Source organism: Pseudopipra pipra, chromosome 2, assembly GCF_036250125.1.
Source record: "Pseudopipra pipra isolate bDixPip1 chromosome 2, bDixPip1.hap1, whole genome shotgun sequence".
Lineage (NCBI taxonomy): Eukaryota > Metazoa > Chordata > Aves > Passeriformes > Pipridae > Pseudopipra > Pseudopipra pipra.
The window spans coordinates 7785916-7811683 of record NC_087550.1 but is presented as its reverse complement, the minus strand read 5'-3'; the positions used below and the strand labels follow the sequence as shown (position 1 = coordinate 7811683).

The window sequence follows — 25768 nt, the reverse complement described above, 5'->3', positions numbered from 1 at the left end:
GAACACTTGCCATCTGGACTCATTTGCTATTTTAAAGGTGTCTAGTTGCCACATAAAATGGTTTTAAAGTTATACACCCCTTTGAAAAGATACAAATTATGTACTCCAGAAGCTAAACAGAAAAAAAATTGCAAAAAAAGAAATGATTGAGAAAACAGAGGTATGTCAGTCAGAAATTTTTTATGATCTTTTTAATTTTCTTCAATTTCTTACCGCTCTTCATTTTTTTCCAATTTTTCCAAGAACCAACAGCAACTTCTTATATTAATAAGCTAATTCAGCTCACTGCTGAAGCTTTATTGAACAGAAATGAATTCTAAATGCCTAATAATGTATTTTTACTGCCTTTTTCTAGAATTCGAACCTTCAGTCTTACCTCTGCTCACAAAATAACGTATAGGACAAAAATTTAGCCGTAACCATAAGAAAAGTCATCTGTCAGAGTTCAAAAAAGACAAATTTGACAGAATCATCAAGGTTGGAAAAGCCCTCTAAGATTCAAACTTTCCTCCAGCACTGCCAAGGCCACCACTAACCCATGGCCCCAAGTGCCATATCCACACAGCTCTTAAATTCTCCAGGGATGGGGACTCCAGCCTGTTCCAGGGCTGGGAAACCCTTTCCATGAAGAATTTTCCCTGATATCCAACCTAATCCCTCTGCAGAGCCTTCCTGCCCTCCAGCAGATCAACACTCCCATCCAACTCGGTGTCCTCTGCCTGAGGGTGCCCTTGATCCCCCTGTCTGTAATTTAATAATCTGAAACAATTTAATGTTTCAAAGGCTGTATTGGCTACAGTGCATATAAAGGCAAAGGTTTGTCTCAGAAAATGCTCCATATTTTGAAATGTAATAATCTTTAAGGGGCAGAGAAGAATCCAAATGAAGGTTTACAAGTTATCCACACACTGAAAAGTGGGAAATTTCACAGGCAATTTGTGCAAACTATTTTAGTTCTTTTTTTTTAAAAGGTGCTTAGCGTTTGCTCTCCTCTCCAACTCATTTAGTTGATTTCTATTTAATACTCCTTTAAACCCCAGGTTTTCTGTAAGGCTTTTACTGAGCATTCAACCTATATTTTACACCTGCTTTAGCTGGGCATACCTGCACTGCCCATGAGAGGGGGAATATGCACAGAAGACATGTATAAATAGGTCAAAATCAGCAGAGGGGGCATCCTAGTTCTGAACCAGAGCATTTATTGGCCCATGGATTGCAGGGATGGCTCTAGTGATGGGATTTGCAGCTCCCTGCCATGGGCTGCCGCCAGTCCTGTGTCCTACCCAGAGAGGTTTTGATGATGCACAGAGCTTAAGGTGGCTCACTTCCCCCCGCAAGGAAAAGGAGTGTTTCCAGTGTGCTTCTATGCTAGTAAGGAGTGCAATCCTCCTCTGTAAGGGCTGTTTTTTGTAGGAAAAAGGGTTATTGGTAATGTGATGCAGAATTCTCCAAGCCTTGTGGTTGTTATTTGCTCCTGACTGAGCAGTGCAGCAGTTTGAGTTCATGTTTTGTACTCCCACCCTACCACATCCCCTGCCAGGTTTTTTGCCTTCAAGCATCCAGCAGCTGGATATTTTTCCCCACAGTGCATTAAGGAACTAATTTACACACACAGGAGACCTGGAAGAAGTAACCCATTCCTTCCCAGAGCTCCTAGAAACTGGAACAGAGTAGCCAGCTAGCTGACAAATCTGAAGGGCACCACCAGCCATCCAGTGTCTGAATGGGATGAGAGGACTGCACCAGGGGAGGTTCAGGTTGAACATCAGGAGGAATTTCTTCATAGAAAGGGTTGTCAGGCATTGGAAGGGGCTGCCCAGGGAGGTTTGGAGTCCCCATCCCTGGAGGTGTCCAAGGAGGGCCTGGGCATGGCACTCAGTGCTCTGGGCTGGGGGACAAGGTGGGGATGGGGCACAGGGTGGGCTCTGTGATCTCAGAGGTCTTTTCCAACTTCGGTGATTCTTTGATTCTATAATAATGAGCTAACCACTGCTTCAGATGTCCTCAGCCTTTCCCAAGCCAGCTGGGCTTGTGCTACAGGGCAATGACACACTCACTTTGATTATTTACTGTCATCTGCCCTCCTCATTCCCCACCCTCCCACCGGATTTAGCAGTCATTGCTGTTAATAAGGGCCAGAGCAGTGAACGCTGAGGGGCCAGTCCAAAGGCCAAAAGAGTTAATGGAATACCTTTACATATTGGATCCAAATCTCATTTTCACTCTCAAACAACCTCAGTGAAAGCCATGCACTCACCTCCTGTGTCATTCCAGCAGGAGATGTGCCCTGCAGATGCTCCGTGGGGAACATATGGCTGCTAAACACTATGGAGTGGATTTTATCAGCATGGGGAGATAACATGACAGGGAAGGTTACTGGGAGCTCCATAGCTCAGATTAAGTTTAAGCTGCTACCAAATTTGCTGGTGACACTTCTGAATCCATGGGTTCCTACAATCAGCAGCTCACTGATGACTTGATACAGACAGACAGAAAAATGAAGAGTTGAAAAGCTTCTTATGGGGTCGGATGACCAGTTCTTGCTAATTTTCATGGGAACTAGGTGTCCAAAGCCTGTTCTCAAGGGAAATGGTTTAAAAATTGCAGACATAAAAAAATCAAATACAAGGACACACAGAAATTTTGTTCTCTCATCTGATTGTTCTGGAAAGTGGTTAAACAATATGTATGGAGGGATAAAAATGTGAGAGGAGCCCAGGATTTAGATCCTGCAGGAGATAAGGGAGATGTCCACAGAGGATGATCCTGAGCTGAACACAAGCTGCAGGGTAACACATCAGCGTCAATCAACTCTTGCAAATAATTTGAGCCCAATGCCATAAGTGCCTTAAATTAAATCCCTCTCAACAGCAGCCAATCTAAATCATTAAACATATGTCATGTAGTGAGCTATAATCACTACAAGTGTCGTCTACACAGCATTTAATTTACATGGAGAATGTATTGCAGTTGTTAATTTGACCATTTTTCAATGTTCTGTGTCTCCCAGAAAACACACATAGTTAGAGGCAGTGTTTGCTTTGTCACTGAGTGAGAACCACACGTGCACATAATTCTGTTCCCCAGTTTGTTGTGACATATGACTGTGAAGGAAAGCTTTCCTGCCACACAGGAGCATCCCCCCTTCTTGGTTGAGATCCCTGCTATGATTTATTACTGCCTCTAGAGTTTCATAAAGTTTTAGGCCAGGCAGGATCATTAGGAGAGCTACAATTACCCTCCATCATAAACAGGCAGTTGAATTTCCTCCCCTTACCTCAAAAGTGAGAGCAGTAACTTCTGTGTGACTGTGGCTCATCTTTTCAGGGTTGATTTGAATTAATGGCAGCCTGTCAAGGAGTAACATTTTTGGCTTATGGGCTTTAAAACAGTACCTGTTTAAAAAAAAAAAAAACAAACAAAAACCCCAAACACCTCTTTGTTAGGGAAAATGATAACTCTGTGTTTGCTGCACTTCCTTTGAACAGCTTATTTCTTGACTTACTGGAACCAATGTGATAACACTTCAGAATGTGCATATGGGGTTGAATCCTGATTTTGCTGACTAAAGGGGGAAATGTTGCATTCACATCATGTAATCTGAGAGAAATAGTCTGTATCTTCCTGCAAGCAGCTGCCTGAATCTGAAGGGTTTACAGGGTAATCTGCAAGACAGGGGTGCCTTTTAGAAGGCCTTTTATTCCCTCACTCTTTTTTTCCCTGAGCTCTGCCACATTCCCCTCAGAAAGCCTCTTTAAGTGACCTTGGGAATTGGAAAAACTCAGTCCCACATCTGTCTCAGGTGAAATTTGTGCTTGACACCAACTGGGGAAGCCTCTCAAGCAGTTCTGCTTTTCCAGTTCCCACAGATTCCACAGCTTCAGCAGCCTGGAACTCCGTCCACGCTCCTGGAATGGTGATCCACCCTGAGGTTTGCAGCTGTGCAGACATGAGGAGCTCAACTCAAGCTCTGTTTGATTGCCAGGGGGAGATTTTCCTTGGTAGCACTTGGGACAGACTTAAAATGTAGCTCCCAAAATAATGTAAACCTGTTCCAAAAAATTCCACCTGGTAATGTGGAATCATAGAATATCCTGAGTTGGAAGGGACCCACAGGGATCATCAAACTCCAGCTCCTGGCCCTGCACAGGACACCCCAACAATCTCACCCTGTGCCTCAGAAGACCTTTTATAAATGTAGAAAAGGAGAATTCAAAGTCATACAATGTACAGGAAATTTGACACACGCAGAGGAAACCTGAGTCACTGAGCAAGGACAAAATATCTAGTGTCTCCTTAAGCTGAATTTTTAATTTTGTTTTGAAGTTTACATTGCTCTTTCCTGATTGATGGCAACCCATTGAAATTATGGCCATTATGGCCATAATTTGTTCCATAAATTATGAAATTGTTTAATTGAATTGAAGCCATCCTTTACACACTGTACTAATTGTAAGTAATTACAGTTTCCTCTTCATGGCAAGGTTATTTTATGGGCTTTTGATTGAAATTTCCTGCAATGAAACTATGAGGCTAAAAAAAACCCCATAGTAGCTATAACTAGTGTAGCATCAGCTTTCATATTTTAAAAGTATGAGTGATGATTTAGTAACTCAGGAAGTCATCTCCTGGAGCCCAGACATGTTGCATCCAGTTTTTTAGATAACTGGCTTTTTGTTTCTTTAATTATTTTTATTAACTTTTAAAACAGTTTTGACCCATTTGTATAATTACCCAGAATCAAATTTTCCTGCCTTTTTTTCCAAAGTACATATCTAACTTTCCTATCAATAAATATAATAACTACAATGAAGTATAGCTTTAATACAATAAATTATGTAATATCTATAATAACATCCCTAACCAGCATTAATAATCCTTGATGAAGCTGTTCCCACTGAAGCTGTTGGAGTGGAATGTCTCATTCTGTGTGTGATTTCTGGTGAAAGACATTTCTATGTCCACACCAGGCATGAATGTTAAACATTTTGTGTTTGGGTTTTATATGGATATAACATTCCTGGCTCAGGTATCCCAAAATTTACCTACACAGCATGAAGGTGGCTGACCTAAAAATCCCCCTTTTACAGGTTTCATGAGTGATTTGAGTAGGAGCCTCTCAAGTCCCCATATTAACACACAAAAGAAAAGTTGGGCTCCCAGGAACCTCTGGGGATATTCAACATCAAGAAAATGATGATGTGACCTGGAAAATTCCCCCGGCGCAAGACTTTCTGGAGTTAGTTTAGACTCTGTTATGCACAGGAATTTCAACACCGTATGTGTCTCCATCAGGTGGTTTAACACTGCTGGGAAGTCTTGGTTTCCTCTGTGAATTCCAAGTATTTTCATATCAGTCTTTCTAGAAAATGTTTTTTAGAAGAATTTAATTTTTTGGAGGGGGGTGGTGGAAGGAGAAGCATTACAAGAAAAAAAAGTTCCTGGAGTTGTTTGTGTTCCTATTCCAAATTTCTCTTGAGGCTGTGGAATTCAGCACTTCATGTAAAGTTGTGATTAGGTGCAGGAGCATTTTGTTTACACTTGGTACTTCAATATTTGCAAATGTAGCTGTTGAATAAGACATTTTTCAGACACAAATGGCCCTCAGTAGATTGAGGAATAGAAATGTTCCAGGTTGATAATTACCAAGAAAGCTTTAAATTGCAGGCACCTCAAGTAAGTGTCTTTTCAAGAGCCAACCATCATTATTATAAAGAAATATGGCAACTCAAAGCACAGGTGCTGATTAAACATTACTTGTAAGAGAGGATCAGTTGCAAAATCTGCAACCCCCACCCTTAAAAGCATAATTTTTGGTGAGCCTACTTAGACATTAGACTTTCCAAGACTGAAAATGTATCCTGGTATTTTCCCTTAAAGCACCTGCAATGCTGAGGCTGCAATAAAAATAATACCCTGGTTAGCAAAATGTCAGCTCATTTTCTGTGTGTTCCTTTTTGACACTCGAGGATTTGAGGATGAAACTACATTAATGCTGGTAAAAGAGGGGCAGAATAATCCAGAGGGATGGAAAAATCCGTTTCTGTGAAGTTTAAAGAACAATAGGCAAATCCTGAGCAAACCCTGCAGATTTCCTCATCTCTCCCAAATCGTGGGTGGCCATCATTGAAGTGTCCCCACCCCAAACATGTGTGTTTGGAGTTTCAGGAGAATCACATAAATTGATCCAGTGGCAAACCTGGGGTTAATCCTTCCTCTATCCCAAGGAAAGCTAAATTTATTACTTATGACGAAAATCAGTGAAATCACTTATGTCTCTTCTGAGTTTTTATTTTTAAACTTCAGGTTCATCCCTCCTTAATGACACACCCTGGCACGGCCTGGGCAGCTTGTGGCTCTCAGACCCGTGGCTTTGTGTGCTGCTGGTCCTTTCCTTTTGGGAGCTCCATTTCAGATCAATGATTTTAAGCGATAGCGAGAGGACCAACTTCAGACTCAGAGAAATCTGCCACGAGCAATTTCTGCACTTGAGAAGGAAGGCAAAGCTGTAATTCACTGTGGCTTCATGCAGAGAGTGTGACAGCAAGAGCTAATGGAATCTTTGTATCCTCAGTGTTTGAACTCCTGATTAGGATACTATTTTTTGCATGCTTCAAAATGCAAGGCGTGCATAGTAATTTATAAATGAAGATATCTGCACTCCGAGGGCTTCTTGGCATCCCCTGTGGCAATCATTTCTGGATCACAGGCAGCACTGCCTTTCAGGGGAATTGCAACAGCTGGATTTCAGAAAGGAACAGTGACTGACTGAAGTTAGAGTTTAAAATGTCCCCCCCACCTTTTAACCTCCCTCCACCACCACCTCCTTTCTGGAAAGGATGTACTTTTGGTTAGGTCGTGATCTGATTTTATCCCTGCTTTTTGAGGATAAGCTCAGATTTCTTCAGCTTTAATAAAGACCTTATGTTCCTAAGCATCTTACAGATAATAGTGCTTAATGGGCACTCACAAAAAGAAAGGCTATATAATTTTTAAAGATATAACCCTGGCATTTATGCACAAAAATGCTGTTTACTGAATAGTGCACATTTCAAAGTATTGTCTTGGATTTCGAAATGTCTTTCTATTCCTGTCTAACAGCTGGAGGAAAATGGCTAATCCTGAAGTAGTTTCATTGCCTGTGCAAACTCACAACTGCAGCTCAATGCCATCAGTCTTTTAGCCTTCATTCAACCATTTCCCACTCTCCTCATCTGCTTTTTATTTCTGTTAAATTCTTTTTCCCTTCCTTTATTCCTTATTATAAACATTGATTATTTTTGGGGGGGGGGAGGATTGTTCCCTCCTCTCTCTTTCATGTTTCCTTTCCTTTCTCAGAAGCACCTTGTAGTCCCTCACATGCTGAGCAATTAATATGTCAAGAAGTCTGGGTGTCTCAGAGGGAAATCCTCTGACTCAGATACGTAGGAAAAGCATATCTGTGAAGCAGTGCTTTGAAAGATTAAAAAGGACATGAGAAAGTAAGTTTCTTTTCCAGTGGGACTGTTTAAGTCCTTACAACATGGTGGGAGAACTGCTGAGCCATGAGAGAATGTGATCAAAACCCACTGAAATCAGGAGAAACATTTAGAACAGCCTACAGGCCATGTCATATCCCCCAAATATGACATGTATGTCACCCAAAATCTAAGCCTGGTCTCTGCAAGCTCATCTACCTAATTCTAGCTCCAAGAAATAATGGGGAAATTATTCTAATTCCCTCCTCCTTCCTGCATGGCCAGAAATAGCATCTGATGGGACCCAATGTTGCGTGTGTAACTGGGTAATTAGAACCAATTTTCTCCCTCTCCTGGTTTTGTCTTGTTGGAAATTAATGCTGCAGTGCCTGGAGAGGTGTTTTGCCCAAGTGGGTATGGTTATGTGGGGGGAAGAAAAGCAAATCATAAATATCTTATGTATTATCCTGCATTTTCCTGATTAGCATCAAGGGAAAATAATAAAATAAAGGCAGCAAGGCAATATTTTTAAAACTTTCCATCAAATAGAGAGTTTGCACTTCTAAAATGATACTTTAGCTTCTAACTAGTATTGCAAGAGATACCTAAATCAGGTCAACCAATTTCTTTTCCCTTGTTAAAAAAGGAAAAAGTTCATTACTTAGAAATTCTATAACATGAATCATGCCAATTGTGCCTTTGGGAAATCTCTCCAGACTCACAAGCTGAACTGAAATAAATAAAAGACCGATCTTTGTATCTTAATAAGCTCAACTTTTTGTACATGTACATAACACACGTGTATTTTTATCCCTCTGGTTTCCAAAGGATGAAAGCATTGCTGAATGCACCTTCCTAGGGTGCAGATAATCATAAAAACCTGGCCCTGGCTCACATAGAGAATGTTTGGGAGAGAGAAATGCTTTAACATTTTCATTTAAGACTTTTTCCATCCTTTGTGTCCTTCATCTCAATCTTCACCCAGGTCTTGTTTGTTCAGGTCCATTGAAAGGGGTTGCAGCTCTTTGGCAGTCACAGAACTCACATGAGGGCTGACCAAAACGTGATTTCTACCCATTTCATCACAGTGTAATTAAGCACTAAACCATGTTGCATGAAGAAAGGCTGAGTCCCTCTGAGAGTTCAGCAAAGAATCAAGCAAATTTTATACAATGTTGTTACAGCTCAGAGCAAAATCTTCACAAAAGCCACTGGAATACAACCACATCCTAAACACATGCCCAGAGCTGGATTTCAGATGGACAGATTGGAGCCAAGGTGATGCTCAATTTGTCAAATAGGCAGGGACCTTTCCATAAACAAACCTAGTCTTAAAAAGCCACATTTGCTGAGTTTGACACTTGGTTGCACCTCCTTCTTTGGTCAGGTTTCAGGTCCTGAGCCTGTCCCAGGTTTCAAGTTCCAAGTCCTACCACATAGTCATAGAAAGGAAAATGTGACCATCACCCCAACCCCCAAAGTCAGCCCTGTATTTATTAAATTCATAAAACTATCCTGCTGGTAGCAAATTTCTTATAGCTTCAAGAAGCTTGTAATCTACAGAGACAGGGAGCAATTAAGTGCAGAGCTGGGGATAAGGGAGGCAGGAAATCCAGGTGAGCATCAGAGAGGGATATTTGCCTGTCTGTGCCCACTGTCTTTTCTTTTAAATTTAGATGGCTGAACAATGAGGGTACAAAGGGCAAGGACTGGCGCTTTGAGTTTTGTTTGAAGTGCCTCCTAAAAGGAGGAGCCCACAGATGGACAATGAGTTACAGAGGGAAAATGAGTTACAGAGGAAAAATGATCCAGGATCTGGCAGAGGCAATGGAGTGGCAGTGACATTTGGCAGGTTATAGCACTGAGGAATAGAATCCAAGGCACCCTGGACAGGGACCAGACTGGGTGAATGCAAAGATGATGGATGCCAAGGTAAGGACAGGGGCTTGGAAAGGGTGGGAATAGACTGGAACAGAGCACAATGTATGGAAAGCTTCCAAATCAGCTTTTGAACAGATTGAAGAGGGAACGATGGTAGGGAAGTCGCTCTCAGCTCCACTGTCTGTAAAATGAGGGTGATAATAGCTGCCTAACTCAGAGGTCCCTGGAGCAGGGCTGAATTCAGCCGTGCACAGAATGGTAATGTGTTCAGTTTGTGTTCTGAGAGCCAAATGCAACCCCCATGCCCCTAATTCCACAGAAACCTAGGGGAGCAGACCCGCTTCTGTCGGCATTTGGAAATGCAAATTACAGTTACCGTTTGTTATAGGATTGGGATTGTTATGATTCTTCCCGAGAAACTTTTAATACACATGCACATAATGGAGTAGTTTACAGGCCATGTATAAATTAGAGGCAATAGCCATTTTCTGGACTAATACTACACAGTCAGAGCTAACTTTTCAAAGACGGATACTGCTCAAGTGTAAGTACTAACTCATGTAATTGTTCTTTTCTGGTGAGATAAATGCCCAGGCTTAGCTCTGTAGCGAGTGCACGTGTGCTGGCTCTCAGCTGGACACCTCATGGCACAGGAGAACCTGCCCTTTGGCAAGAGATAAGGATGGAAAAATACGCTTGGAATGGGTTTCCAACAGCAAGTGCTTTCAGTCCAAATGGAACTCTGTAAGTGGGCATTATCTGGAGAAAAGATCTTCCCCTTTTGCTCTACCTGGCTCCTTTTTGAGCCTGCACCTCCCTCCCAGCCCCACTGAGCTTCAAAAGCATGTGGGAGTCCTGACCCATCCTGGCAGTGGAGCAGTGGGAATCCATATTATATCAAAGAGAGCAAGGGGAAACTGTGTTAATGTGGCTTTATGAACCTCCTACGTTAACTTGGCATCAGCAGCAGCTCCTCTTTCAGGAAACCAATGCTACAGAGCTGCTCAGTCATTGGGGTTTTACCTCTCCTTTCTCTGCAGTGACTGACGGGGGGGCTTTAATGAGCTCCCTGGGACCTGCTGGGGTCCAGATGGTGCCTTGGAAAGGAGGGGAGGCTTCTCAGAGCACAAACCCCTCCAGGAAATAGGTGTTCAGATGTTTCTGGAAATCATTTGTGTTGCCTTCGGAAGCTGTGGGTGGCTCAAAGCTCTAGGGATGGATTGGGATCCAGCAGGCCCTGTGCTTCCACATCACTTATTCCTTGTGTCATCCTGTGCCACCAACACCTCCCCAGGTGCACAGCTGATACTCAGGCTATGAAACAGGGTGTCCTTTGCAAGGTAAGGAAACCTGGACATCAACCACATAGAAACAGGATTTTATCATAAACCGTAAAATCCCCCTTCTTCTGTGTTAAAGGAAAAAAACACTTGTGTCTTCATGAGGAAAATCTTAGTTGTTAACTATATTTTTCCTCTACCATCCTTCTTAGTAGGGATATCTTAATATTTCAAATGTTTTTTACAGCATGCTTGCTTTCAAACAGCATTTTTTTTGAAGTGTAGAACCTGAATAAGAACACGAACAGCTTTCAGGTTATTTAGCACCTCCTGGTTCTCACTGGAATTTCTGTCAGAATATCAAAATGCTTGGTGTTAGTAGTACTATGGCTACTCCTGGAGCCATATGCATATATGAATAGCTGATCTGTTGTCTTTAAATTGCTGGTATTCTAGGCTGTAGGAAAGAGCTGGTGTGCTGGGACACGAAAATCTGGCAGCAAATAAAAATCCCACTGATATATCTTTTAAATCTCATTGTGGCTTAACTTATGGTCCTGGAATACTATATCTCATATTCAGCAACACTTTTCTCTGTTTTAACAGTACAAGTAAATGACTTCCCTGCGCCACCAGCATTTTCCACTGTCAAAAAGTAGAGAGAATTGTGTTAGCAATAAAGAATACTAGTAAAACATGTCTAGAGGACAGTTCAGCAGCTGCTACACAGGGGAAACATGGCACAAGAGGAAGGTTGGCTGCTGCTCCAGTGGGTGAGCATTGACAAGGATCTGCCATGGAGCTGCCTCACACAGCTACCAGAGAGCTGGAGAGGCTTTTAACAAATTTGATTGGGAAATATGATATTTATCCACCAAAACAACAAACAAAAAAATGTCCCAGAGCAAGATCTTCATCTGAAAAACAGCTGTTTTTCTGTAGTGTCCAGTGAGTCTCAGGCTGGCTTAAGAGCAGGACACAATTTTGCTTTCTAGGTCTCCTCAGAAGGAATTATGGAGCACCGTGCTGGAAACACATGGTATTTCCCCACCTCTGTTTTGCAGGCTGTCAGTCCTGTCTTTCCCTATAAACCTGCCTCCATTTCATCTGCCTTTCTGTAGTGTTTTCATAGTCAGTAACAAAAAAAACCACCCCAATGCAGTCAGACACTGTTCTAATGTTTGCTGTGGAGTAGGTAAGGAAAATCTCTCCAAAGGCATGATGTAGTTTTTAAAAGTATTTTGAAAAGTTAACATTTTACTTTGAAAGCATCAAAGCGATAGCACTGAGTGAAATCACAGAAATTCCCTCAAGGCTACTCAGGCAGTTCTATGTATATGCTGTTAAAAAAAAGTACTTTACATCTGCTGTATTCCTGCTGAAAAATGGTAGTGAGATGCTTTGCATTGAGGGAACCTGCCTAAAGGAGCCTGAGGAGGCTGAGGTCCACAACTGCCATCAGAAAGGTCAACAGTTTTTAACTGCTGCTCTCTATGACTGGTTTTAAAACAGGCATAGAGAATTTTCCCAGTAACAAGCTTTTGTGCTGTGCCTCGTCTTGAAGTGAAACGCTGAGACCCAAGGGAAGGTGTGGAAATTGTTGAGCCATGACCTTTTCTAAAGCTCTCTCAGGCCTGGATGACCCCTTTAAATGGAAACATTTGCTGGCTCAGAAGGACTGGAGAAGCTTTTTCAGGGGATGTGCTACTGAGGTGTGCTTTTATATTTTTGATATTTTACTTGCTGTAGCAATATTGTGTCTTCAGAGGATGAGTGGAGCTGCTGCTCTGTCATATTTGTCAGTCAGCAGTCTCTGCTGGCTCAGCCCCCTTTTTGGCAGAGCAGCTTTAGCCAAGCAGTCCTTTCCACAGCTAAATCCCAGGCAGGGGCAGATACAGCTTTTTTCCTTCATCCTCACAGACATCACTTGACAAAGTAAGTGCTGAAAGTGAAAGGTCTCCTCTCACACTGGAATAGGATTATCAGTTCAGTGCACAGCGCTACTGGGTTCTCCTACTGATGTGCTCACATGTAGCTGGCAGAGAGTGCAATAGGATCAGGGAACCTACCTCTGGCATTGCTCCTCAGCTGGACCTGCTCAAAAAATTCCACTTTTCCCATGTATGTGCTACCTTGAAAGCCAGGGGCTGTTTTCATGCTTAGCAATAACAGCTTCATTCCTGGAACATCATTTATATCTTGAGTTAACATCGATTTTTTTTCCCCTTCCCTTGCAGAATGCTGTGGTTAATTTGTTTTTAAAATGTTGTACAGTAATTACTTTATTTAAATGAATCATCTGACAAATGGGTTCTTCATCAAACTTGTCACTTACTCTGCAGTTTTTCTTTTAACCTGGACCTTACAATAAATTCTGAGCTTGGCTGTCAGTCATCAGCAGAACAAGGAGAACAGAAACTACTTACTGAATTGCTAGATTTTATTAAGGATATGTGGGTGAAAATACTGCAGCATGGAACAGACTGATTTTATCTGCTGGCTTGTTTGTGATGTAAATTGATAGACTAATTCAACTCTTTTTTACACACAGAAAAATCAAGCTCAAATAGGTACAGCCCAAGCTTTTCTAATGTAACTATGCCAAACTTCACCCACAGTAACCAAAAAATTATTTACTCCATAAACTCTCTCATGGGCTTTGGGGTTTCCTTTGGGGTTTAATCAGGAGAACATTCAGTGAAGTAAAGATTTACTGAGTTGGCCTCAGAACTTCCCCATCCTCGTGGGGAGGGGGAGCTTTTGGAGACTCTAAATGTTGCCTTCTCCAGCATCTCCAGTTCATCTGAACAGAGCTAGGAACCTCCTGGCTATCTGTCCTGTTCTTACTCAGACCTATTCCAGGACCTGAAGGAGCTACAAGAAGGATGGAGAGGGACTTTTTACAAGGGTCTGGAGTGACAGGGCAAGGGGGAATGGTTTCAGACTGACAGAGAGCAGATTTAATTCAGATATAGGAAGAAATCCTTCCCTGGGAGGGTGGGAGGCCCTGGAACAGGTTGCCCAGAGAAGCTGTGGCTGCCCCATCCCTGGGAGTGTCCAAGGCCAGGTTGGATAATGCTTGGAGCAACCTGGGCTAATGGAAGGTGTCCCTGCCCATGTCCAGGGCATTAACACCAGATGATTTTTAAGGTCTCCTCCAACCCAAATCATTCTGGGATTCCATGTTCTATCCAGAGTATCTCACCAGCAAACTAAAGCCTGTAATCAGAGTTCCCTGTAAGAGTTTTCCTGCTGCATTAACGTGTACAAAAGGAATGTGGAAAATCTGTTGCAGGGGTTCCAATTCCATGATTACACAGCTGACTTCCAGAAAAAATGACTGGAACACATTTGAAGTGTGCATAATGCATAATTTGGATTAGTTTGCTTAGAAAACACATCCACACAAAACTTTCCCTCTTTTCATCACTCCTCCTTTCCCTCCCCTCCTTCCCTCTGCCCAGGGAGATTTACTTTTTTTCAAAGGGGACCAAGCAAAAATTCTGCGAAATTCTGCTAATGAAGCATAAATAGTTCATGGTTATACACCAATTAAAATTAATCTTCATTTAATAGGCAATTGATTAGAGGACTGGAAAGAGTTCTAGCCCTAGAATGAGAAAGTTCTTGTGTACATACAGCTGTGAAGGTTGCCTCAAGGGTGGTTGGATGAAGCAGTTTTAATTAATTTTTTAAATAAGTAGAAAGTGATACAATACACAGTAATAATTTCCAGGATGGAGGACATTTTGTGCCAAGATCAAATGTCAAAAGACTCATCCTATTGGAAGTGGGGAGAGATTGTGGTTCCCCTGTCTTACTTCATAGTTATCTCAGGGTATTCCTTACATCCAGTGACATCCACCTTGCCTTATGGAACAATGCTCTGCTAATTCCTGTAGGGGTTCAAGGAAAACCCAGCACTTGGACCTTTCTGGCCCAAGACCAAGCTGGCATTATAGCTGACTGAAAATAACCATCTTCCTCAGGTGAAAACAGGGAAAGAGAATTGTATTTAACCAATAAACTTGTTGGTATCATCACTGGTATCATCACAGACTTTAGATTTTTTTTTTCCCTTCAGGTGATCTGGAGCTTGAAGCTCTGTAAAATCCTGCTGTCTTTTAGCATTCTACTTGATGTTTTACGTTTGGTTCCAAAACCTGCCCTTAAATTTTTTCCAGCTCTTTCTGTGTGTCACAGTCTCTTGTAACCACTTGCATGTTTTATGAGGGAGAGGGGAAAAAAACCAGAAAGTCTTTCAGGTTTTAATACATCTATATAGTAAATGAGAAATCCATATAGTGAAGAACAAGAAAATTGCTTATGTTGGCAAATTGCTGAAGTCACGTTAAGGCGTTGCTATATATGGGTTCAAGAGATAATAGAACACTCTGTATTCAAGAGTAGCTGGGGACTGCATTGCCAGCTTGGGTCTGATAGCCTACAGTGCTTTCATTGCTGGGTTAACATTCCAAACAGGCTTTTATTCCACTGTTTCTGCTTGTCAGCTAATGGCTGCACTATTCCTATATCGGCGACATCAAAACTGCAAGAGATTGCAGCTCACAGGCTGAATGAATTCAGATGCTCAGAAAATAGAAGGAGATATCTGGGCCTCAAATTTCACATGGGGAAGTGTGGAAATATGTAAGTGAGAAATCCAAAGTATTCTCTAGTGACTTGCACTAAATGAGTAAATTATACTTGCAAAATCAAGTAGTGAAGCTGGAGATTGCTGTTTAGAGGAGCTTTTTTTAAAAAAATTAGCTCTGTTTGTTATGCATTCATCAAATCCCAGTGCCCCTGGACAGTCAGGATATGGTGTTGGCATAATAAAGCCTCTAGAGGGAACAGACACCCCAGTCTAAGTGGGACAACCTGTTAACTTGAAACACAGCCACCTTCCCCATCTCAGAATTTGTGCCAGAGAAGTTCATTCTGAAATTCAGGTTGGTTATTTACAGCCCTCTTTTGGAAAGCTTGATTCCAGGTTAAAAACCAGCCCTGACTCACCTCATTTTTTTCTGAAGAAGGAGCCAGAAGTGTACAAAATTCCAGTCTGAATGGTAGGAAAAAAAGTTTTGGCAAACTGAAGAGCACTCAAAGAGCAGCTGCCCAGCTGGAATTGCACTGGGTGGGTCTGGACACCTCTTGATTCAAATAGATCAAAACAGATGGTAGAAGAAGATTCCAGAGGAAGGATGGGAATCTGGGAGTGATTGTGCTGGGTCCAGCACTGTCCTTGCAAGGAGACAAACCAGAAGGCTCTGGTAGACACCTCACCACTGGAGATGTGACTCAGCACTTTGGCATGGAGGTGAATCCTCTGTGGGAGCAGCTTGGCTGTGTTCTTGATCACCAACTTCAGTTCATTCAGCAATGAGCTTGGAAAAAGTCCCTGAGCAAGCTGAGGAATGACCAATGACAGTGCCTAAGGTTAAAAAAACCCAGAGCCCTGCTACAACACAGACCTCGAGGGGAAACTTTCACTTCATTTCCTCTCAAGCTCCTCAATCCCTTCCGAGTGTGGATCTTGCACTGCCAGGATTTGCAACACCTCAGAAAACATCTCCAACACATCCAAGCTTCATCTCCAAATATAGAGCAGTTTGGAGCAGGGGGGACAAGACCCGTGAATATCAGTGCTTTCATTAGATAGAAGTTTTCACGAGGATTTAAAAGTTTTCCTTTGAAAAGCCTGAATAACAAACACACCTCATCTTTCCCAGATGTTTGTCTAAGCAATATTCATGATATTGGGTTAACCTGCAGTGCCTCTGGAGATAAAAACTGATAATCCAATGTGCTTTTGCTGTAGTGCTTTGAACAGTGATTTGGTTTTCCTTTATAAACACTCAGAAATTATCACTCATAATTTATTTCTCTCTTTTCATGTACAGCGATGCAGAGGTGAATAATCCTTCTCATTTGTCTCTGTTTCAACAGGAGGGATATTCGAAACTGTGGAAAATGAACCTGTTAATATTGAAGAATTGGCTTTCAAGTTTGCTGTCACCAACATTAATAGAAACAGAACACTGATGCCTAATACCACATTAACCTATGACATCCAGAGAATTAACCTTTTTGATAGTTTTGAAGCCTCGAGAAGAGGTAATTATCTCAATTACTGTGTCAATAGCATACATGTTTTGTACTGTACACCTTTCCAGCCTGATCTCCTTTTCTGCTCTGATTGTATCATGTATATGAACAGCAACATAAAATTAATGTTTTAAAGATATTTGAGCTCAGAATCAAGCTGGGCTTGGACTTGACACTAGTTTCTGAATAACCTCCTCCATCCTGTCTGCATGCTAAGAGCCCCAGATGGAAGGTGGCAAGTCCAACCCATTTTTCTTTCCAAAACATGTATTTGCCACCTGGAATTCTGCAGAAAAATGATCCTGGGCTCACAGGAAGCACAGTGGGATGCCACAACCCATAATTAGCACAGATAGCCATCATTCCTAACAAATTACTTCTATTCCACTTTAAAGACCAAAGGCCAATAGTCTCCCTGTCCTGAAATATTAACAGTCAGTGGCTTAGAGACAGAAGTTTCTCTGTTAAGAACATTGTTTTTTAATTATCCAATATATGCTGGAACTATATGCTATCAAAACTGAAGTATGGTGGGTTTATAATCCATTTAATCCAGACTGATACAGGATCAGTATCAGTGAGAATCTCTTCTCTTGTGACTGTTCTCAGAGTACCTTCTCCATTTAAAATGGAGTAAGGAGTTCATTAGAAATATTTTTGTCAATCCGCATGCAAGAAACTCGTGCAGACAGTAGTGATTCCTTCTCATCATGAATTATTGATGGTATTTATGCAATTTGCATATTAAAACCTGTGATCCTTTAGAAAGGCTTCTGAATTAGACCTGGAAAGCCTGTGCATTTTATGCTGCCTGTAAAACACTCGTTTGTAGACTGAAAACAGAAAATAATTGATTTTCTGTCATATTCTATTACAATCAGAGAGCTAAATACGAATTTAAAAAATCTCAGCTCATTGTGGATGTTTGTGTACTTAATATTTCACTCAATCACAGTAATTTCCCACTGAGAGCACCCTTACAAAAGGACAACATTGCAACTCAGTGCGGGGCTTTGTCCCAGTCCATAAACCTTATTAAAAACATCTGCAGTAAATGTTACTAATGGGCAAAAATAGCTAATATTACTTCATCTTCTGTCTGACAACCTGAAAAAACGTAGGAGAGAAAGGAAAATTACCTCCAGGAGGGGTTCTTTGGGCTGAGATATGGGCACAAGGAGAAAGAAAGCTTTGTTGATGTCAGTGTTTGACTGATTTGGAGAGGTATAAAAATGTCAGTGTGTGTTGGTTCTTTATTTCCCGTGTTGTTACTGAGGGCTTTAGGCTTTACTGCCTGTTTTGTACACACAGATTATGGAGCTCAGTGAATCATGGTGCCCTTTACTGTTTATGTTCCTTCAGTAGCCTGAAATTAAAGCAACACACAGGGGTAGAAACTTGCCAGTCAGAGAGGGAATCCACAGAGTGTCTGTTGTGACTCCTTGAACATATTTCCTGACATGCTGCCATGAAACTTAATTCATGTGATGTTCCTTTGGCAAGCCTGTAGCCTGGAAGATCCTGGTTTCTCCAGGATATGGCCATTCTGAGAAAGGCGATTTAGAAATCAAAATTAGAAATTCGGAAATTAAAATGCTATCTGAAGGCCATAAGCAGGGAAGTTGTTTGAGTTTTGATTTGTAGCGAGTAAGTTTTAGGATATAATAATAATAATAATAATAATAATAATAATAATAATAATAATAATAATCAGTAAAGCTGTTTTCAGAACCACAGAATCGTTTTGGTTGGAAAAGTCTTCCCAGCCCATCAAGTCCACCTGGTGCCTGATCCCCAATTTGTCCCCCAGTCCAGAGCACTGAGTGCCACGTCCAGTCCTTCCTTGGACACCTCCAGGGATGGGGACTCCACCACCTGCCTGGGCAGTCCTTTCCAATGTTTAAAACCCCTTTCCATGAAGGAATTCGTTCTGATGTCCAACCTGAACCTCCTCTGGTGCAGCGTGAGGCTGATTCTTCTCCTCCTGTCCCTTGTTCCCTGGGAGCAGAGCCCGACTCCCCCCGGTTCCCCCCTCCTGTCAGGGAGTTCCAGAGCCAGAAGGTCCTCCCTGAGCCTCCTTTTCTCCAGGCTGAGCCCCCCCAGCTCCCTCAGCCGCTCCTCTAAATAACCTTACCCTCTAAATAACCTCTAAATGCTTTAGGAACCATTCTCGGTGGGTCTGGGAGCCACACAGTGACCTGCTCTCACTGTGAAATGATGGGGATGGGTGGAGGATAAAAGATCTCAGTAAGCATCACACAAGCTCCTTGTTTTTGCCAACCAACACCTTCTGTGCCCCTGCTCTGCCCTCAGCGTGTGACCAGCTGGCTCTGGGGGTGGCGGCCCTGTTCGGGCCCTCCCACAGCTCCTCCGTCAGCGCCGTGCAGTCCATCTGCAACGCCCTGGAGGTCCCGCACATCCAGACCCGATGGAAGCACCCCACGGTGGACAACAAGGATGCGTTTTACATCAACCTCTACCCGGACTACACAGCCATCAGCAGGGCAGTCTTGGACCTCGTGCTGTACTACAACTGGAAGATAGTGACAGTGGTGTATGAAGACAGCACAGGTTGGTGCACTGCAGGTCGTGGGCTTCTATTTAAGTACATACATGGAATTCTGTGGGAGAGAGTGCCTGTGATAGTTCAGTTTGTCAGAACACAGAAGAAAAACCTCCTGTGAGGTGCAGCTGTCCTGCTGCTGCTGTGGATTTTGGAAAGCTGTTCACTCCACCAGACTTTAAGGCGTCAGCAGGAGGCAGCCCCTGGATTCTGAATATTCAATCCCATTTTGCTTCCTATTTGTGGAACTGATAACACAGCTTCAAGCTAATCACATAATCCCAGAATTCCAGAATAGCTGGGGTTGGAAGAGATCACCCAGTCCAACCCCCCTGCCAAGGCAGGGTCACCTGGAGCAGGTGACACAGGAACTCATCCAGGTGGGTTTGGAATGTCTCCAGACAGGGAGACTCCACACCCTCCCCTGGCAGCTGTTCCTGTGCTCTGCCACCCTCCATGGAAAGAAGTTCTTCCTCATGGTGAGGTGGAACTTGTTGTGTTTCAGTTTATGGCCATTGCTCCTTGTCCTGTCACTGGCACCACTGAAGAGCCTGGCACCATCCTCTGACAGCCCCTGGAGATATTTGTGTGGGCTGATGAGACCCCCTCTTAGTCTTCTCTTCACCAGACTAAGCAGGCCCAGCTCCTGGAGTCTCTCCTCATAAGTAAGGTGCTCCAGACCCCTCATCATCTTCGTGGCCTCTGCTGGACATTCTGCAGTAGCTCCTACATAAATATCCCAGACAAAACAGGAACAAGGACAGGCCTTTTTCAGCCCACCCCATTACCAAATTAGCATTCCAAAACACTAAGTGCTGTGTACGTGTTCAGTTACAAAAATGACTGATATTAAAGAGACTTCATTTGCAGAGGTATTTACAAAGTAAATTAGTCATCAATCATCTTATTAACTTGGAGTCAGGAAAGTAAACAGGTCAGCTTTGATCAATATAAATAGTCTTTGGATTTGGGTTATAGTGATGCCACTTAAGCTCTTTTTATTTCTCATTGTTACACTACAAGAAGGAAAAACATATTAGCCTATTTTTTAATCTCAGAGACTACTGTAGGCCAAGAAAGTTAATGAAGGTTTCCATCCTTACTGATTTTGCTTCAAAGCCCTAAACTGAACCTTTCCTCTCAATGGTGAGTCCCCCAAGCACTGCACTTACCCAGACCTTCCTCACTCCCACCTGGAGCCAGTCTGAGCACTTCACATTTAAAATCTGTCCCAAGTCAATGCTTGGTGGTATCATATCCAAGGGTTTGGATTTGCTGAGCAGGAGGAAGAGGAAGGTTGTTCCCCTGTGCTGTTAATTATCTGGCAGTCAGCTAATTCAGGCTTTTGCTTTGTCCTCCAGAAAAATAACTGCACTTCTCTTCACTGCCACTTTGATTCCTTCAGTACACCATTCCTGGGCTTTATCTTCATGTGCCAGTGGGAAGGGCTGGGAAGTGCAAGGTCCAAATCTGATGTGACCAAGGTAGATATTTTAAGGCACGCAGTAATTTCTTTCCCCTAAAAGAAGGTAGAGGTGGGTTGGCAAATCCTTTTCTTTTGCCCTTCACCACTCTTGCACATAAGTACTTTTAGCTGCTGGAAAGGGAAACAACAGTACTCAGTCTGAGGCTGTGGATAAGAGGCAAATTTCTGGACTCTTCCTCCCAAATCTCAGCTTTCCCTCTTGGAGCTGCCATTGATTATAGTGGCCAAGACACTGCAGCTGAACCCTTGGTACAACCAAGTTGCAGCTTTACAGCCAGATTTCACAAACTCCCCTCCTTGTTAGTCAATGTTGGAAGCATGTGCCCCATTCTCATAATAATGAGCTCACATTGTCCCATAGTCCCCCAGCCTGGCTCCCGGCCAGGCTCCGATCCCCCAGCAGCAATTTACATTTGAATGCTCATAATGCTTAATATTCTATATTGATTGTTGATACTTGAAAACTTGCAAAGAACAGGCCCAGCATTGCAGGCAGAGGGAAAGACTAGTTTTTTCTAAGCACTCTGCCAGTACTCGAGTGAAAGCCAACAGTCCTCAGTGCAGCGAACCCTCAGTAACCCCAGAAGAAACAGGGATGTTTTGTCTTGCCTTATCCATACCACTGGACCATTCAACCCAGGACAAATATACCCACTCCCAGCAGGAGAGCCAAGAGTTTTTTCATTTTAATAATTTGTTTGATTTTTGTTCAAGAAGTGCTTCTTGCCTGTATTCCCCCCCTCCCTCTCTCCTCACACATATTTTTAAGGCAGCCTTTTGCTTTCGCTCGGCGGGAGATCATGGGGTTTTTTGTGGGTAAATTGCATTCATGGATAATGAGAAAGAGGCTGTAATCACACACCTCAAAGAGCTCTTAACTGTCTTCCTTAGGTTTTGGAGGCAGTACAAATTATGTAGGAGTGCTGAATTAGCTGGTGGAATTGCACTGTGTTTAAACACTTGGACAAGTCTTCAACTGCTTGAGCTCCACTGACTTCAAATAAGGGAGGTAAACCTGTGCCAGCTGAAGAGAGAATCTAAGAAATCATGTTCTTTACAGATGTGTTTACAGATGTAAAGCTGGATCTCAAAATATTTTGGTCCTTTATAAGGTCTCACACTTCCTGAGTGACCTTACATTAGGCAGGAGAGTTGGAAGGAAGTTTCTTTATTTCTATATTCTTGTTGGTTGGTGTTGGAATAATAATTGGCTGCCAAGGAAGAAGCCTTATGTGCTTTTTGCAATGAACTATATAAATTTAAACATATTACAGTATGTTTTTATGGTATTACATCAATGCAAACACATCCTGTGGTCAAGCAGTTAGAAATACCTTTCAAAATATTCAGATGTTGAGCCAAGTACAAACATGAAAATGAAAAGATTTAATAATGTTAGTAGGAGGCTGGCAAATAGGGAGCTAACAATTATCCTTAGGGAATGTGAAATATGTTGGGAACTGGTAAGAGACCCTGTTTCAGTGGCAATCAATCCTCGTGGCACAGGAGGGTGAGTTGTATAATTGCCTATCGTTTTCCAGGTCTAATTCGCCTGCAGGAGCTCATCAAAGCCCCTTCCAGGTACAACATTAAAATCAAAATCCGCCAGCTGCCCTCTGGGAACAAGGATGCCAGGCCTTTGCTCAAGGAGATGAAGAAGGGCAAGGAATTCTATGTGATATTTGATTGCTCCCACGAAACGGCCGCAGAAATCCTCAAGCAGGTAACGGGAAGGGGGTGGCAAAGCACAGCAGGGATCTTGTATCCCAAAAGTTGTCAGCTTTCATTTGCTGGGATACACTAAAACTGAATGCACTCCCAGTTAGGCCAAAGGCAGGGACAGAAACTGTTGCAGCCACAAGGCTTCCCAGAGCCATAAGGACAGGCAGCAGGAATGACATCCAAAGAGAAGCCCATCACTATCCCACAAAAGGAAGCGTGCATTTTGTTTTAATACTTCAGTCTCTGCTTGACTAGGAAGATCATTACATTTATTTTAGCTTGCCCTGGTTTAATCAATAGAGTTTTTATTTCTTTCCCATAAAAAAGAAAACAAACCTGGAAGGGCCCATCTTGGAGTGCTGAGCTGTCGCTTCTGTGGAGGTTTCAGGTCATTCTCAGTGCTGACTACAGGAACAACAGGGCATTAACTCACTGCAGGCAAACCTAAATCTGCATTCACATCCCTGTGTCCCACAAAGGTTCCTTTCTCCTTCCACCCCAGAATGTTTCACTGAAATATTTAAGCTATTCAGAGTAGCTTTCTGTGTCAAAGTTAGTAAGACAACTTAGTCTGTGGAGCCTAAAACCTTCCCCTCTAGGCTGGAGGAGCTTGGTCCTGAGAATACAGACTTGCAGGATGATGTCCTAAATCAGATGCAACACAGAGCAGCACAAGTTCCTGTGAGCTTGTAGGGTAGATTTACTGCTGTAAGGAAGCTGGCCTGTACTAAATTTTAGGATTTTCTAAGTGCAAGTTATTTATTCAAGCTACAGCAGGGCCAGATGCAGGCAAGACATTGGGAATGTGAGGGAAAAGCAAGGGGAGGTCAGGAGCTAGACAGGAGCTGCTCTCCCCTCACTTTGCTCCCTGCAGGGCTGTCCAAAAGCATTAAAACATGACAAGCTGCTCCAAAAGGAGATTTCTGGGGAAGAGTTAAACACAACATGGATTTTCAAGTACCTGCAAGAAGAAAGTACAGATGTCTGGCAACACTGCAGGAGGCACAAAGCTTCAAATATGCCAAACAGAGTATGGAAGAAAACCCCAAAAAACAAAATCTGAGTGTCAAAGGAAGAGGAGGGAGTGTTAAAAGATGCACTTAAACAGGGCAAGCAGCAGAAGGGTTTGTGTGGGATATGGATCAGGGAGACAACTGACAGGCTGCAGACACAGATAATGCTCCGCAGTGCCTTAAAATCTCAGAGAAGGATAGGGAATGACAGTGTGGGAGAAAACAGGAGAATTAAGAGAGGTGCACCTGTGGATCAGAGCTGAGGGAAAGGAAACAACATAAATATAGGCTAGAAAGAAAGGGAAAATGGCTTTTCTATGAGACAGTTCTGTGGCTGAGTAAGGTGCCGGCAGCAATAACTCAGGGATGGAGGCTCCTCACTGCCAAAGGCAGCTGTGAAATGTGCAGGGTGGAGGGCTCTGAATTCATGGGGGACTCACCTGATTGGAGGTTACATGAAATGCCCTGGTTCACATTCTCTTCCCTGCACGCACAAACCCCTGCAGAATTTTACCCCGAATGAAAGCAAGATGTGGAAGAGAAATTATGTTAAGAAAACTCGGTGATATTAGTAGAGAATATTTTTGACTTTGCAAATGATTCAATATGTAAAAATTGGAAAAATACATATTGTTGTTAAATTATAAAAGATTTCTAACAGGGGTAGGAATCAGAGTCACCTAAGCAACAATTGCTTGTCTTCTCTCTGTATTTAAATAAAGCAGTAGATGTTTTGTAACCCACGCGAGCAGGGGCTGCTTGTGTGAGCGCTCAGGGGGCAGCAGGGCAAGGGGTGGCCAAAAGCTCCTCCTGGGAGCAGAAGTGTTAGCACAGAATTAATTATGTGCTGAAAGAGTCATCCTAGGAAGCTCCCTGACCCAGCCACATGACTGGGCTGTGGAACCAGGGGAGGTGACTCCTCCACTTGCCTCCTTCAGCCTTTGGTTTACAGAACAGCTCAAAAGACAGATTTCCTTTCTTAAACGAGACCAACTTTTGCTTATTTATAGCTTCAGCTAAAACACCATTGAGCTTGTGCACAACAAGAGCAGGCAGAATCAATAACCTAATTGAAACAAAATACAAAGCCTGCACAGAGCTGAACAACCTATTCCCTAAACTCACACATTTCCCCTTCTCTCTGACATGCTGCAGAGTCCCTGATCATCTTAATGAGGCCTGGCCCTCTCCTCACCCAGATCTGGAAGGAGCAAGAGGAAACTGGGATTATTAATTGCTGCCTTTTCCAATAGTCACTTTGAATTTTCTCTCTGTATTACTTCACAAGGGTCAGGGTCTGTAACCTCAGGGTTTTTCAAACCAGACATCCCACACCAGCAGAGCTGATGAAAGAAGTTGCCCCAGGTCTGTCACTCCCATCATCTTGAACACCTTGGCTGGTGGAGCTTTAAAGCTTGTGAAGACTGAAATATCATGTGACAAGGAGAGAGATCTAGCAGAGAATTAGAAGCCAGAAGCAGCAGCTGAGAGCAGCTGTGGTTTCTTAGGGTAAAACTGGGATTACCAAAGTGCCATTCAGGATCTGCTTAAGCTCTGTAGGAACCTCCCTGTGTGACTTTAGCACTGACTGTCCCGCTCCGCTCCAAGGGTGCCCCACATATCTCTCCTTTCCAAGCTTAAACTAGATATATCTGAAAGAGTGTGAGATGATAAGGCACCCTCCAAACTTGCCTAAAGCCAGCAGGACTGAGTCCCTTACACATGGAAGATGGAAACACTTCCTTATGGAAAAATTTGCTGGTTATGACATTTACCTGAAATATTTGGTGGACAGAAGTTTGGTGCTTTGTCTAGATTAGATAAACAGTCCCTGAGTAAATTAAACCTAGCTGTTGCAAATTGCAATCTGTTTTATGCACAAATCTTCCAGTATATCCTGCACATGCTGTATTTAGTGTGATATTGCCTTTTTGTTCAAGGAACTCAGCTGAAGAGGTTAAGTTTTAATGGTTAACCTTCCGTCTGTTCTAACACACCAAGACTTGACATAGACTTTACTGCAGGAACAGAAATTATGTTCCTGCTAACCTTAAATTACCTACTCCTTTCTTCACACCTCTAAAATAAATTCTAGGAAGTGTGCTGTATGTTTAATCAGGGTTAGGACACCAGAGAGCATTCTGTAAAGATTTCTGTGTTCACTTCCACTATGTGACAGACAAGGAAAAAAAAATAATTAATTCAGTTCCTGCAGAAGTACAAAAACTAAGTGTCACCATGTTGTGCTTTGCTGGTAC

General features: G+C 42.7%; 1 protein-coding gene across 3 annotated transcripts in view; it reads left to right on the top strand.

Moving 5' to 3' along the window:
• The window catches only part of GRIK1 (glutamate ionotropic receptor kainate type subunit 1), a 120806-nt gene that overhangs the window by 49369 nt on the left and 45669 nt on the right, over positions 1–25768 (top strand). For all 3 annotated transcript variants that reach the window (XR_010427968.1, XM_064643894.1, XM_064643895.1), the window contains exons 2-4: positions 16568–16735; positions 19040–19297; positions 22317–22498. Coding sequence is in view for 2 of the 3 variants with exons in the window: in XM_064643894.1 (XP_064499964.1) it covers positions 16568–16735; positions 19040–19297; positions 22317–22498 (608 nt within the window). In the remaining variant the exon portion in view is untranslated. The remainder of the gene's footprint in view (positions 1–16567; positions 16736–19039; positions 19298–22316; positions 22499–25768) is intronic.